Source organism: Corythoichthys intestinalis, chromosome 19 (genome assembly GCF_030265065.1).
Source record: "Corythoichthys intestinalis isolate RoL2023-P3 chromosome 19, ASM3026506v1, whole genome shotgun sequence".
NCBI classification, from domain to species: Eukaryota; Metazoa; Chordata; class Actinopteri; order Syngnathiformes; family Syngnathidae; genus Corythoichthys; species Corythoichthys intestinalis.
The window spans coordinates 11,287,728-11,303,583 of NC_080413.1; the positions used below are offsets into that span (position 1 = coordinate 11,287,728).

The window sequence follows — 15,856 nt, forward strand, 5'->3', positions numbered from 1 at the left end:
CATCAGACCACTGCAAATCTACCAAGACCCGGCCGTCCTTCCAAACTTTCTTCTCAAACAAGGAGAAAACTGATCAGAGATGCAGCCAAGAGGCCCATGATCACTCTGGATGAACTGCAGAGATCTACAGCTGAGGTGGGAGAGTCTGTCCATAGGACAACAATCAGTCGTACACTGCACAAATCTGGCCTTTATGGAAGAGTGACAAGAAGAAAGCCATTTCTCAAAGATATCCATAAAAAGTCTCGTTTAAAGTTTGCCACAAGCATGGAAGAAGGTGCTCTGGTCAGAGGAAAACAAAATTGAACTTTTTGGCCACAATGCAAAACGATATGTTTGGCGTAAAAGCAACACAGCTCATCACCCTGAACACACCATCCCCACTATCAAACATGGTGGTGGCAGCATCATGGTTTGGGCCTGCTTTTCTTCAGCAGGGACAGGGAAGATGGTTAAAATTGACGGGAAGATGGATGCAGCCAAATACAGGAACATTCTGGAAGAAAGCCTGTTGGTATCTGCACAAGACCTGAGACTGGGACAGAGATTTATCTTCCAACAGGACAATGATCCAAAACATAAAGCCAAATCTACAATGGAATGGTTCAAAAATAAACATATCCAGGTGTTAGAATGGCCAAGTCAAAGTCCAGACCTGAATCCAATCGAGAATCTGTGGAAAGAGCTGAAGACTGCTGTTCACAAACACTCTCCATCCAACCTCACTGAGCTCGAGCTAATTTGCGAGGAAGAATGGGCAAGAATGTCAGTCTCTCGATGTGCAAAACTGATAGAAACATACCCCAAGCGACTTGCAGCTGTAATTGGAGCAAAAGGTGGCGCTACAAAGTATTAACGCAAGGGGGCCGAGTAATATTGCACGCCCCACTTTTCAGTTTTTTATTTGTTAAAAAAGTTTAAATTATCCAATAAATTTTGTTCCACTTCACGATTGTGTCCCACTTGTTGTTGATTCTTGACAAAAAATTAAAATTTTATATCTTTATGTTTGAAGCCTGAAATGTGGCGAAAGGTTGCAAGGTTCAAGGGGGCCGAATACTTTTGCAAGGCACTGTATATACATCGTATATATTTTAATTAAATCGTTTTCTAATTGTATTTAACGTTACAGACATACTATGTTACACTTATCCAGAGTCTTTAGGCTTAAGGTGGGGTTATCAAATTTATCCCAATAATGGCGGTAATTAACTTTTTAAAAAATGTATCATGTTAAAATATTTAACGCAATTAATGAATACGCTGCACGACCCACTCACGCATTCTCGCGCTTAATCTGTAATGGCGCGTTTTACCTATATAGAGAGCTATCAGGCAGCGTAAAATGAGTACAGTGAATTTTGGCAGCCTTTGGAGCCTTGTTTTAAATGGCGAAAGCTTTCCAATCCCTCTCCCTATGATTAGAAATATCATGGGAAGCAATGTGGGGAAGATAGGTAGTAATTGATCTTTTTCTTAACACCCTATGTTATTTCCCAACGCAGAGAAGATATATCAATTGGTAGCACTAAGCACAGTCATGGTTGCACTTCCCATCATGCATTTGGGCACGGCTACAGTATCTTTTACTGAAAGCTCAACAAATACACTAGATGGCAATATTTAGTCACAATATACAAAGTCAAATTTATCCTTTAAGAATTACAAGTCTTTCTATCCGTGGATCCTTCTCACAGAAAGAATGTTTAAATGTAAATGCCATCTTGAGGATTTATTGTCATAATAAACAAATACAGTACTTATGTACTGTGTGTTGAATGTATATATTCGTCCAAGTTTTATTCATTTTTTTCTTATTGCATTGCCAAAATGTATATGATCAGGAAAAATTATCGGGATGGATTGGAATTGAATCGGGAGCAAAAAAAAAAAAAAAGCAATCGGATCGGGAAATATCGGGATCGGCAGATACTCAAACTAAAATGATCAGGAGCAAAAAAACATGATCGGAACAACCCTATTTTTCATGATTGGTTTTGGGCCAGCATGCATGTTGCCTTCAAAGTGATTGTAGAAGCCTTCTGCCTTTGTACAAGGGCTGGTCACATCTTAGCACAGCAGTTATGCTCACTGACCATTAGATGTCTCCAAACTAAGATGTTTGGGAGTATTATCATTATTAAAGCAATCACAATACAATTAGCCATAATATGTTAAATCCACTAAAACATATACCAGCACAATTTTGGGATATTGATTAAAAAGTAATTATCGGACAACTATAATGAAAATACATAACCACACAATATTCCACCATAATGTTGTCAAACTATCGCTTTTGCTCAATTTCCTGATTATGTCTTAACTTGAACGATAAGACACTTATTCCCTGATGTCAACAAACTAGATGAGAATGATGTTATTATTATGTTGTTGCTCAGTCGAGTCACGGCATCCTGTTGTCTTTTAATCAATAAAACATGTTAGCGCAGTTGATTTATCGGAAGGACATGAACCTCAGTTACACTGCAAGTGCACTCACATTATACTCGTATACACTCAGGGTTATATTGCATTTGTACAGTTTCACGTATACATGCCTTGCTCGCCAGGTTGTCCCTGCGGTCCCTCCCGTGTTTGCCTGACGGTGATCTCAGCAACTTCCTAATACGACTCTTGATGGTCATTCCATCCATGGTGACCCTCGGATGGGGGTCGCCTTCAAGTGGCTGTAAAACGATCAATTGAGCTGCAATTCCTTTCCAGCCTGGAAAGGAGCCTCTCGCTAAGTGGGACAGCCTTCCTGCTGGCGGGACATGTGGAGGCTTAATCTCCTGAGGAAGGTTTAGCCCGAGGCCCGCCTGTCGCCTCGGCCAGAGCTTCAGGCGTCCTGCCTCGTGATTACATCAATGGTGGCGTTTGTGCCTAATTAATTCAATTGATTGGATTAAAAGCACACAGAATCAAGGAGTGTCAATGTATGCTTATATTAGCATGGACTCATAAACTTGTAGGACGCAACAGGATTTTAAAAAGTAACCACTGAAGCCTTTATCTTTAAACATTTAGGAGATCTCTATTTTTGGGGAAGCTTTAATTTGGGTCATTTCTAGAGGTTCTCAGAAAGAAATTTTGATAACAGCAAGTGGCAATTTGACCATATGCTTTATATGTTACCAATGTTTCCAAACCACATTACAGGTACAGTGGGGAGAACAAGTATTTGATACACTGCCGATTTTGCTGGTTTTCCCACTTGCAAAGCATGTAGATGTCTGTAATTTGTATCATAAGTTCTCTTCAACTGTGAGGGACGGAATCTAATACAAAAAAAAAAAAAAAAAATCACGGTGTATGATTTTTAAATAATAAATTTGCATTTAATTGCATGAAATAAGTATTTGATACATCACAAAAATCGAACTTAATATTTGGTACAGAAACCTTTGTTTGCTATTACAGATACCAAACGTTTCCTGTAGTCCTTGACAAGGTTTGCACACACTGCAGCAGGGATTTTGGCCCACTCCTCCATGCAGATCTTCTCCAGAGCCTTCAGGTTTCGGGGCTGCTGCCGGGCAACACGGACTTTCAGCTCCCTCCATAGATTTTATATCGGGTTCAGATCTGGTGACTGGCTAGGGCACTCCAGGACCTTAAGATGCTTCTTACGGAGCCACTCTTTAGTTGCCTTGGCTGTGTGCTTTGGGTCATTGTCATGCTGGAAGACCCAGCCACGACCCATCTTCAGGGCTCTCACTGAAGGAAGGAGGTTGTCAGCAAAGATTTGGCGATACATAGCCCCATTCATCCTCCCCTCAATACGGTGCAGTCGTCCTGTACCCTTGGCAGAGAAGCAGCACCAAAAAAATGATGTTTCCTCCTCCAAGTATCACGGTTGGGATGGTGTTCTTGGGGTTGTACTCATCTTTCTTTTTCCTCCAAACACGACGAGCCGAGTTAAGACCAAAAAGTTCAATTTTGGTCTCATCCGACCACATGACCTTCTCCCATTGCTCCTCTGGATCATCCAGATGGTCAGTGGCAAACTTCAGACGTGTCTGGACATGCACTGGCTTCAGCAGCGAGACCTTGCGTGCGCTATAGGATTTTAATCCTTGACGGCGTAATGTGTTTCCGATGGTTTTCTTCGAGACTGTGGTTCCACCTCTCTTCAGGTCATTGACCAGGTCCTGCCGTGTGGTTCTGGGCTGATCCCTCACCTTCCTCATGATCAGTGATGCCCCACGAGGTGAGATCTTGCACGGAGCCCCAGAACGAGGCAGATTGACCGTCAACTTGAGCTTCTTCCATTTTCTAATAATCGCTCCAACAGTTGTTACCTTCTCACCAAGCTGCTTATTTTCCTGTAGCCCATCACAGCCTTGTGCAGGTCTATTATTTTATTCCTGATGTCCTTACACAGCTCTTTGGTCTTGGCCATTGTGGAGAGGTTGGAGTTTGTTTGTTTGAGCATGTGAACAGGTGTCTTTTATACAGGTAACAAGTTCAAACAGGTGCAGTTACTTCCGGTAATGAGTGGAGAACAGGAGGGGTTCTTAAAAAAGAACTACGAGCCGAAATATTTACTAGTTGGTAATGTATCAAATACTTATTTCATGCAGTTAAATACCAATTTATTATTTAAAAATTATACAATGTAATTTTCTGGATTTTTGTATTAGATTCCGTCCCTCACAGTTGAAGAGAACTTATGATACAAATTACAGACCTCTACATGGCTTGCAAGTGGGAAAACCAGCAAAATCGGCATTGCATCAAATACTTGTTCTCCCCACTGTATCCCTCGCTACTTCACGCTTCAAACTTTGGCCCTCAGTCCATGGCGGATTTTTTTTTTCCAATAAAAAAGTAAATAAATGAATACAGATGAGCTGTCCCGATCCGATCACGTAGTCACTCACATCGCTCCTGCTGGTTTTCTTGGTCAGGAAGCACTGAAGTTGCTTATTAAAGTTAATGATTGACAGACGTAAAGGTTTGATCTTGCCAGAGATGTCTGGCAGCCAAAACTTGCATGCGTCAATCATCGTTTAACTTGTTAAACAGTTGCTGTGGCAACTCATCGTCTGTAAGTGAGCAGCTTGATCACATTTGACGGTGATTGTGTGCAGAAATGTGAGAAATTCCAAAAGGTTCAAAAACTTTTTCATACCACTGTATTGTTCAAGTCCAGTTCTATATTACAAAGCGTTCTTGTTCTCATGTTGAGCAACTTAAGTTGTGGCTATGGGTTTAGTATATAAGTTCTTCTATTTATTTAAATTTTATCTCAATTATTTCAGTTATTTATTTTAACATTATATTCATGTTGATGTTCCACTTTGCAAATATGCTGTAAAAAAATAAAAGAATCCTGTTCAATTGAAGTTTTTTTTTTTAACCGATACATAACAAAATAATCAAAATAACACATTTTAGAGCTATAATTATTATACCAAGAAACCGCGGTTTTGCTTAAGGTTGTCATACCGTCAAAATCTCATAAAGGCACATGCCAACTGGCACCTAGCGACATGAATGGCACCCTATGAGTAAAAATGTGTAGATTAAAAATACATATTTTCAACACATTTTCACAAGTTGTTGCTTACGCTGTACATTTTAAACAAGTAGGATCCTCAAACAGCAAAAAGAAAACCAAAACAAAAGGATTCATTTCATTAACATTTGACCTTTAATTCAATAGAACACATTATACTCTTTATTTCACCTCGAGATTTGCAGTCAACTGATTCGATTCCTTTCTAATCAAAAACAAAGTGCTCCAAACAAATGATTCCCACGGGCCAAGCGAGAAAAAAATAGCCCATAAAAACTTGTTAGCAGTAGTGTGTCTTAAAATACAGGTATTCACATTTACAAATGTTTTATTTTCGTGACCACTAAACGAAGCAAAACATTGAAGTTGAAGGAGTCATCATTATCTTTAAGCTACATTCAGCAGGTTAACTCATGCTACATGGCGTCATGGTGTAGCGGGTGCAAGAAGAGCGCGCTAGCGGATAAAGCTGCTAGCCTGGGCTTTTAGCCTAGTTGCTAACGTGCTTTCCTGCCGCGCTGTCGGTGCGGGTTCGAGTCCCTGACGTATCGTTTGACACTTGTGAGCAGCACTGAGTATTCACAGTAGTCTTTGTCCTCATGTCCACATATTGTTAAAGTTCATATTTTGTGATTGATTTTTTTGGGAAGAGGAAAAATAACTTATTGACGATTGGCTTTTTATATGGAACTTATAAAAAAAAAAAAAAAATTAAAAAAAAGTACCTACAAAGGTTTTGTTGGTAGTTGATTCTTGGTTGAACTCACATTCCATTGTGACCAATCAGTAGTTGATGCTTGGCTGAAGTCAATACTTCTTCAGATAGGTTGCCGCTCAAGTGAAAAAAATTGCAAGTTAGATTTTAAAATGACCTTTCAATTTGTAGTCAATACATCATTTTTGGAATATTTCAGAACTTGCCTATTTAGAACTTTCCATGGATCTTAGCAGAAACTTGACTTGTACTTTGAAACCCTAAAACAAACACATGCTCAGGCACATTTGGTGCAAGTCCACAGCAAGGCCACCTAAGGTGACGATCACATTTTTCTTATTCTGAGTCCAAGTCCGGGTCCAACGCCATCTCGATATCCAGCCAGGACTGCCGTTTGGCGCTTGGAAAGTCCTTACCCAGTGACCCTCGCGTGCGTGGGCGCACTACCGAGCTATTGTCCTGGCTGGGGATCTCATCTTTGCGGGGCCGCCCTCTCCCGCGTTTGATTGATGTGGTGACTCCTCTCAGAAAAAATGTTTTGTCCTTATCTGGCTTCGCTTTCTCTTTTGGGACGTTTTGGCGCTTGGGGGGTCTTCCTCTCGGCCTAGGTGTGACGGATGGGCTCGAATCGGAACTGGGGGACACCTGCTTCCAAGAAACCATTGTGGATCCAATTCGTGAGTTTCCCTTTTGTTTGTCCTCGTCAACAGGCTTCACCGCATCCGGGGGTGACTCTTTGTCTCGGGTGTCGCCGTTGGAGGGCTGCGTCGTGATATTTGCGTCCTTATTGGAGTTCATGAGCATGAGCGCATAAATACCTTTGCCTGCTAAGACAATACAAAAACGTCATTTAAATGTTCACAATTTACACTAAAATGACACATGTGTGATAAGGCTGCAATAACTAATCGATTAAATAGCTAGATATCGATTAATACATTTGTTGCCAATGAATTTGATTATCGATTTTTGCCGGGAGCTATGAGCGCTCCCGTTTGGATCCTTGTTTGTGAGGCTGCGCGCACGACATTGATTAGGGCAAGGGAGAGAGAGTTCACTGCTACACTAAGGTTAAGTTGCTGAATTGGATTAATTACATGTCAAGAGTTAGATTGTCTTGAGTCGTGTTTACCTCACGATACGATACAATTTGCGATACAAATCTCACGATAACGATCTCATGGTTTTTTTTTTCCACATAGCTCGTGGCTTTGAGATGGGTTTAGTTGAAAATGATGTACTGCTTTTCCTGCTGAGTGTGTATTATAATCACCAGGTTGGCATTGTACAATATTTGCTCATCTATCGATGTTCATTTGAAATCGTTGGAAACCTTCATTTATCTTGGGACAACAGCTTTTGAATTTTACAGACAAAAACCTTGAGTAACTGCTAAACTAGACGAAATTTGTATAGGATTTCATCAACTAAAACTAGGCTAAGACAAACGCATTTTGAACCAACTAAAATATGACTGACTTTGGATCCAACAGACAGAATAAAACAAAAGGGCTAGCAAAAGCTAGCCCACACTGATTAAACTATAGGATAAAAAAACTGATTCATTACCTTCTGCCTCCTCATTTGACTTTGTTGCTTAATTTAACGAAAATAAATGAGTAATTGACGCAATTTATATCAGCACTATAGAGCACTATACAGCATTATATCACACTCGCAGGATTATTGTCTGATTCGTGTACAGAGAAATTTTTTTTTATACTCAGAACTTTTATTGAAAACCTGACTAAGTTTTATGTACAGTAATTTTCGGATTATAAACTGCTTTTTTTCCCCCTCATTGTGAATTCTCCTGCTTGTTTGTTGATTTATTTGGGTTAATAGGTAACACATATTTTGACTGTGGTGCCATAAGACTGCCATTAGAAAGTCATAATTATGACATGACAGTATCATGGGCATTAATGAATGCTTATGACAGATGTCATTAAGTGTCATCCAGCAAATTATGTCACTAACTTCATTTATGTCCAGCTCAGATCTTTTACATCCATTCAAAAGTGAGCTAATTTGCCAGATAAAACAAAATGATATCTGTCATAGGGCTGGGCGATATGGCCTTAAACATGTATCACGATAAATTGAGCAGATTTATCTCGATAACGATAAATGACGATAAATTCGCCCAAGCGTACTGTTATATAATTTGAAAATCTGAATCAATGCATGAAATACAGATTAACTGTTTCTTGTTGATTTATTTACCAGCATTCAATTTCATATACTGTATTTAACAATTGTACATGCAGTCTAAACATTAAGTTTATAAAAATGTAATGTAAGCAATAAGAATTCAAGTATGAACATTTATAACAGCGTGTATGACTTGAACAATGTACATTATCAAAATCAATATGCCTGTGCAAACATGTCATTGTAACACAAATGACTTGCAGCTTGAACAGTACACTTCAAAAAGACAACTTGTTAATGGCTGCTGTGACATAATTATTAAATACAAGTGTTTACATTATGGTTTCAGGGTCCCCCCCAGTGCATTTTTTAATAAATGCACGCACAAATGAAACCCCAAACAAACAGAGAGAGACACACACACATTAAAGCTATATTGATCTTCTTCAAATGAAACGCTTAAGATTTTATGATAGCAATAATGACACAGAAATAAGCACATACAGAAAAATAGCTGGGGCCATTTCTCGGTCATTATAAGTTTCGCCGTTGGATTGTACTTTAAGCTGAATGCTTTACCATCACAAAAGCTATCAGAGGAATCACACACAGACAGATACAAAATAATGCCACATAGTAATTGCTAGATGCAGTCCGTGCCCAATCCACTCATTAAGTTCAGCCGTTTCGACAAGTTAGAGCCGCTATCCGACTACATCACGTTCATTTGTAGCGTTAGCCGCTAGCTAGCGTTAGCCTGGCTACCAGTAGAAAGCACTGAAAGCACCATCTCCGGAAATTGTGAGAACAGCAGGGAGGACAGCGGGTGAAAGCCCGTCTGGATGCCACCAAGAGTCTACTAAATGTCGGTTAAAAGTTTGGTGAACCTCCCTTAAGCCACACTCCATCACGTTTTGCTTGTAGCGTTAGCTGCTAGCGTTAGCTTACTGGGCTTTTGTTTGATTGGCTCCTTGATGATCACGTGACTCCCTACGTAAGCCCATTGACGGTTTCTTAAAGGGGAATGAACATAGACGGACAACACAGAATCAAAGCGGGATGAAAAGACTATATTTTCTTGTTTTATTAATTTACCGAATTTACCGACATGGTCAAAATTACGTCGGTCATCGTTAAGAATTTCGGTGACGGTAAATTTTCGGTTTACCGCCCTGCTCTAATCTGTCATAAGCATTCATCAATGCTCATGGCAGTGTAATGTCATAACTATAATGTTCTTATGACAATATTATGGTGCCACTGTCAAATCAAGTGTTACCAAATACCATAACTAGCAATTAGTGAAGCAACTGGAACAGTAACTAAAGAAATAATTAGCACAGAACATGAATTTTGATTGTGATTTACATCTGTAGAATGCGCCGCAATGTATGCTAGGAGGCATGTTGGACAACAACAGTGTTGACAGCAAGTGGAAGCAGAGGTTGACTGTCTCCCCCAAAGGAGCAGTGACAGCCAAATGAAGCTTCTTAAAGCAATGAAGGTTTGCAGCCAAATGGTTCAAAGCTTCATGGTGGTTCATTTCGTCTTATAACAGTCTTATGATGCTGCTGTCAAATAAAGTGTTACCGGTTAATATCTTTTGGTGTAAATATCCCAAAATACAGTGAGGACAGCTGCATTTTATAGTCCAGTGCGGCATATCTATGAACAAATGCCGTTTTTGTGTCAAATTTGGTGTGTGGCGGCTTATAGTCAGGTGCGTCTTATAGTGTGAAAATTACGGTACTTGAAACAGTACAGTTGTAGACTACAGTTAAGTCAGGAAGCTGTAATAAAATAATTTTTTAAGGAAAAAGTCATCCATTTTGTCTTCATTGTTACTTACAACTAGAGCTGACACAAATACTCGAGCAACTCGAGTAACTCGAGTTTAAAAACTGATCCGAGTAATTTTATTCACCTCGAGGAAACGTTTAATTTTGCCAGCTCTAAGCATCAGGTTTTGCTTGGACTACTTTTAATGCGGGACAAAATAAATAAATAAAAAAAACATCGCAGCCGACAGCCGCTACAAAATACGCCGACGCTGCCAAAAACTGCGCCCGCAGGATGCTAGTGTGGTAGCAGGTAGTGTCCGATGCGTCTCATAGATATCGCATGCATTTAGGACTAGATGCGAAATGACAGACTCGGCCGCATCTGGGCAGCGTTAGTAAACAGCCGTCATCTTTAAGCAGTAGACTTCTCATCGCTAATAAATATAACGTTACTGTCACTCACTCACGTAACGTTAGCCCTTCGGAGGGCTAGGTTTCTTTTGATTATGACCACTGTCGATGTGTGGCTAACGTGTCTTACATACAGGCTTTATTTAATCTGTAAAAACACAGCGCTGTAGAGTGATGAGGGTGCAAAATTAAAACATAATAAAGCTAACTGTCGGTTTTCGCTCAGTAGTCATTAATGAATAAAACACCAAGTAGCAACCAGGTATCATACATTTATTTTGAACACTACAAAAACTCAAAATCCTATCAGTACTTACAGTTTAGACCAGACATCTCCAAAGTGCGGGCCGGGGGCCAAATGCGGCCCGTGGTCAAATTTTCTCCGGCCCCCAGCCTCTGTCATAAGATCAATAATGTCTGGCCCGCACACAGACTTAATAAATTGGTCAGCAGTACTGCTACCAGAAAATGAAGTAGGTTCCATACTAAATGCTGCTCCTCATTTACCCACTAAAAGGCAGCAGTACTCTAAGCAACATGTGTGACCCTTGACTGCCAATTTTCTAAAATGGCGACGATCAACAACAAAAAAAAGAAAGTTGATTGCGACGGCCAACGCGTCAAGGATATGTGGAAATTGGACTATTTTTTCACTAAAATATGCAACATTTGTGTCTGCCTCATTTGCAAAGAGCTAGTCGCTGTTTTTAGAGAGTTCAATGTGAGGCGATATTACCAAACAAGACACGCTGACATGTACGACAAGATTACAGGGAAGACACGCAGCGAGAAATTGAAGCAACTTGAAGCTAGTTTAATTTCACAGCAGCAGTATTTTGCAAGAGCCCGAGAGTCGAAATAGAACGCCACAAAGGCTAGTTGCTAGATTGTTGAAATTATTAATTTAAAAAAATATATAAAGTAAATGTGACACACAGAATGGCTTGCTAAAATTTGCTTAAATATATTGTTCTACGTAAAGGACGTCAGCCAAGGTCGGCCCCCCACATTTTTACCAAACCAAATCTGGCCCTCTTTGCAAAACGTTTGGACACCCCTGGTTTAGACTAACTTAAAACTTAACTAGAACTTAAAAATAGCTTGACACAAATGGAAATTAAATTGAAACACGTAGGAAAAACACGTAGATTTCGAGTGATGTATGTTATCAAGCGTAATTACATTTTCAGGTAAGAAATATGTTGTTGTTTTTTAAGATCTAGAAGTTTTTTGAGTGAAAGCAGTGATTTTTTTCTAGTCACATTGTTGGCTGTTTTCAACAATGTACATCGGAAAAAAAAACTGACTGAAAATGGTTCAATATTGGATTAAATGTCTTTTTTTCTCAAGTAAATTTATAATTGCTTTTTACCTAAAAAAAAAAAGGTTTTATCCGATTACTCGATTAATCGATAGAATTTTCAGTCGATTACTCGATTACTAAAATATTCGATAGCTGCAGCCCTACTTACAACATGCCTAAAACAACCAAGTTTAACCGTAAAGGTAATTGCAAAAAAGTGACATTTATCCGATTGAACGATAAATTGTTTAATTCATCATGCAATTGATCGATTATGGAAATAATACTTAGTTGCAGCCCTATTGGGTGTACTTACCAGGTTTCAACGATGAAGGCAGAATGAGTCTGCCGGTCTTGGAGCGAACCAACGGGACTGTAAACTGGGGCGACATTTCGTTGGTTGGTGGTGACAGTACTGCAGAGGGGTTTTCAGGGCAGGATGGTGAGGTATTTTGTTGAACGTGGTTTTGGGGTGATGAAAACAGAGTTTCAAGCTGGTGATTGGGTTCAATGGGAGGAGGGAGCGTCGGCGAGAGGGTAAATTGATGGGATGGCTTCGGTGGTGCTGAGGTTGGAGGCGGTGGCAGCTTGGTGTTAGGTGAACTTTTGGACTGACACAGACGAAGAAGAAACGGCTCTCCTTTGTTGTCCTTTAAGCAACTGTAGAGGATGTTTAAATTGCGTTTGATCACTTCTTCAGGTCGGCCTGTTAATAAAAAAAAATTTAAAAACATTATTTCCCCCCCCCTTTTTTTTTTTTTTTTTTTTTTTAAAACTCTGTGATTTAATAATAAGGTTGTAGAACACACCAGACAATGAAGACAACCTCTTTAAGTAGAACGCCTGGTTTTGCATCAGCCGTTCTTTTTTCTCTTGCAGGGCGCCTGAGATGGACCTCAGCAAATGGATTTCCTTCAAAGCCTAAAAGACACACATAAGTGGGAGATGTTATTACAGAGTTATTGGGGTGACTTAGGGGTGGGAATCTCTGGGTACCTCACGATACGATATGATTTGCGATACAAAGCTCACGATATGGCGATACAACTATTATCGATACATGGGTCAGGAAATCATTCTACGATCTAATTAATCAACATTAAAACAAGCCATTTTCATCCTTCTGCTGTCAATTGGAATGAGTTTACCACTAGTAAACGTCAGGGCCGCGCAGAGACCAATGGAGGGGCACATGAACAAGTATTTAATACAACTTACACAAACTTTCATTTTAACCGGCTTTTCAGTATAATTGGCTGTGACTGTGACAGACTTTAATTGGGGGGGTTGGGGGGGGATAGGGAATAGTGAATAAAAATCAACACTGTCATCAACACTTTCTGGCTGTGACTCAGTCAGTCTTTGCCTATTTTCAAAAACTTCCTTCAACTTTTTGTTCATCTGAGAACAAACCACATCAGATGGTCACTGAGCCACATTCAGCAGTTTTTTCAAAACTACCATTTCATTGCTACCCATGTTTGACAACTCTAACACATAATAAAGCAATGCCATAAAATTATTATTATTATTAAACTTATTGTAATTATGTTTAAAATTTTTGTGTTTTATACTTGAATATCCTTGCAAACTGTGTTATTCTTACCAATTGTGCTATTCAGCCAGCTGATGAGGCATCCACAGCTTTTTTTTTTTTTATCCCTCAACCTCCTTCCCTTACGAGGCCTGTCTACAAAATGAAATATAAAACTTAAATTTAAACTTTTTTTAAAGCTTTTTAAATTTTTCTCTCTCAATAGCTATGGAGGTAGATTTGTCTTTATATTTCAATCAAAAAAGTTCAATTTAAAATAAAGTTGCTTCAATCAAAATATATACGGTATTTCCAATCAAAAGAGTCACTTCAATCCAAAAAAAAAAAAAAAAAAAAAAGTGTTTGAATGCAAAAACTAATTTGACTCAAAAAGGAACAACATGGTGCTTCAATCCCAAAAATATATTTTCAAAGAAAAAAATCATGCAAAAATATTTTTTGGGGGAAAATATTTTTATCTGAAATTATTATTGTTTTGATTAACCCTTTAACACCGAACGTGTCGGATGCGACACGTTTACGCATATCATCTTTGAAGCCTCGTAACGCTGTAATTACGTCACCCACGTGCCTGTGATTGGTCTCGTTTGAAAGTACGGAAGTTGATGTCCACACCAGTTTTTATTTGAAGTCAATCGACAAAGTAAAACGGGAGATAATGTCATTTGAGTTTTATTGTTTTATTGCAGTCATAAATATGCATTAAAACGCTGCATGGACCATGAGTCTATCTCCATATTTCCATCATATCTTGTCCTTTTTCAAAACCGTAAGCAGCACAAAAGACTACATATTCCAAGAGCCGTTGTGATGTCAAGAAGGAAGAACCTAATGTGAACATTTTTAATAAATTGACGAGCAAGGCGCCAACTAAGGGAAAGGAGACACGCGTAGCAATCAACGGCCGGTTGGATTCAGCGAGCGACTTTGAAACGTGCAGAATGAATCGAAAACTAAGTTTAGTGCAAGCTAATGCATTATTTCATTAACTCACGGAATAGGATGAGCTGTATTTGTCATTCTTTTCCTCGGATCTTTCGGCGTTTCGGCGAGTAGAAGTGACAGCTGCGCGCAAACGGCGGATGAGTAGGCTGTGTGACGTTGTATGTGACGCAGTTTAGTGACATGTTCAAAAACAAACTTTATTGAGTGCGCAAAAAGAAAAAAAAAAAGAAAAAACTTTATTGGGTCGCATGCCTTAAAAAATGGAATTGAACTGAACAACTTGTCAATATTTTTGAAAATACTTATTTTTCAATGTTTATTATTTTCTCTTCACTATGAATCTTTTCAATTTTTATATAGATGTGTGTTCGAGAAGCTGGATTGCATGTACATATATACCTTTGATAAGTGATGGGTACAATGCCTAACTTCACAAACAGATATCCTCCAAACCCTTTTTGTGTTGGATAATATATATAATTTTTTTCTCACATTTTTACACTGTATATAACATGTTTTGACCACAGTATGTGTGAAGGCCAAAAACGCCTATGACCATAGCTGCTGTTTGTGTTGAATTGTCAAACATAAAACTATTCAATCTTATTTTTTTCTATTGAATGTTTATCCTAGCAAGTTAAATAAAAATTATCAAGCTTCAAAACGGTTGGTCGAGCATGTTTGGTTGTCAGTGGGACTTCAACATTACAAATTTAGAAAAAAGATTTTGGGATTTTTTTGTCTTTTTGGGTCCAAAATGTGGATTAAAGTTGGTCAGTGAAGAAAACAACAGTTCGGACATGAAGTTCAAGGTATCCTGAAAAAAGGGACCCAACTTGGCCATTGTGAACAGTTTTTTCTTTGAAATATAAAGGCAACATCAAAGGCATGCAAATTCGGCCAAAATAGGCTTAGGTGTTAAAGGGTTAAAGTGCAAAAGGTTTTGAACTCACTTTTTTTTTTGTTCCATTTCGCTATTTGTCAGACATGTTTGAGTGACAAATGACTACAGCAATGGCTTACAGTGCCCTCCATAATTATTGGATTTATAATAATTATGTGTTTTTTAGCTTGTAATATATTTTTTTTCTAAATAATATGGGACCTTGATGGAAAAAAAAGAGGCCATAGACGTCCAATCCATTTGAATCACTCCCACTTCAGGTAACACCAGTTACTTTGCCAAGTAACTAATTACTCTTACCTTCAGGTAACTGAGTTACTATCGCAATTACTTTTTGGGAGAAGTAATTGGTAACAAATTAATTACTTTTTAAAAGTAAGATTAACAACACTGGTCATAAAGATGAAGTCTGCAGAATGAAAAGCGACGAAAGCAGAGATTTCATTCTGCCAATTTGTTGCTGAACAGAATATGCCTGCAACTATTGCTGATCACTTCTCAGAATTAGCAAAAGATTCCCTGACTCAAAGATTGCATCGGTAAGTTGAAATTTTATCAACTGAC

General features: G+C 38.8%; 2 protein-coding genes across 9 annotated transcripts in view; both read right to left on the reverse strand.

Moving 5' to 3' along the window:
* LOC130907515 (mitogen-activated protein kinase-binding protein 1-like) overlaps positions 1–6,375 on the reverse strand; it is a 46,588-nt gene extending 40,213 nt beyond the window's left edge. For both annotated transcript variants that reach the window (XM_057822693.1, XM_057822694.1), the window contains exons 1-2: positions 6,254–6,375; positions 2,562–2,764 (exon numbers count right to left, since the gene is read on the reverse strand). In XM_057822693.1, coding sequence (XP_057678676.1) covers positions 2,562–2,657 — 96 coding nt within the window. In that variant the 5' untranslated portion in view covers positions 2,658–2,764; positions 6,254–6,375. The remainder of the gene's footprint in view (positions 1–2,561; positions 2,765–6,253) is intronic.
* Positions 5,637–15,856, reverse strand: part of magl (MAX dimerization protein MGA-like) — a 48,287-nt gene continuing 38,067 nt past the window's right edge. For 6 of the 7 annotated variants that reach the window (XM_057822688.1, XM_057822689.1, XM_057822691.1 and 3 more), the window contains 3 exons: positions 12,698–12,809; positions 12,205–12,594; positions 5,637–7,066 (listed from right to left, as the gene is read on the reverse strand). In XM_057822688.1, the coding sequence (XP_057678671.1) occupies positions 6,576–7,066; positions 12,205–12,594; positions 12,698–12,809 (993 nt within the window). In that variant the 3' untranslated portion in view covers positions 5,637–6,575. The remainder of the gene's footprint in view (positions 7,067–12,204; positions 12,595–12,697; positions 12,810–15,856) is intronic. The other variant, XM_057822690.1, reaches the window with a different exon arrangement.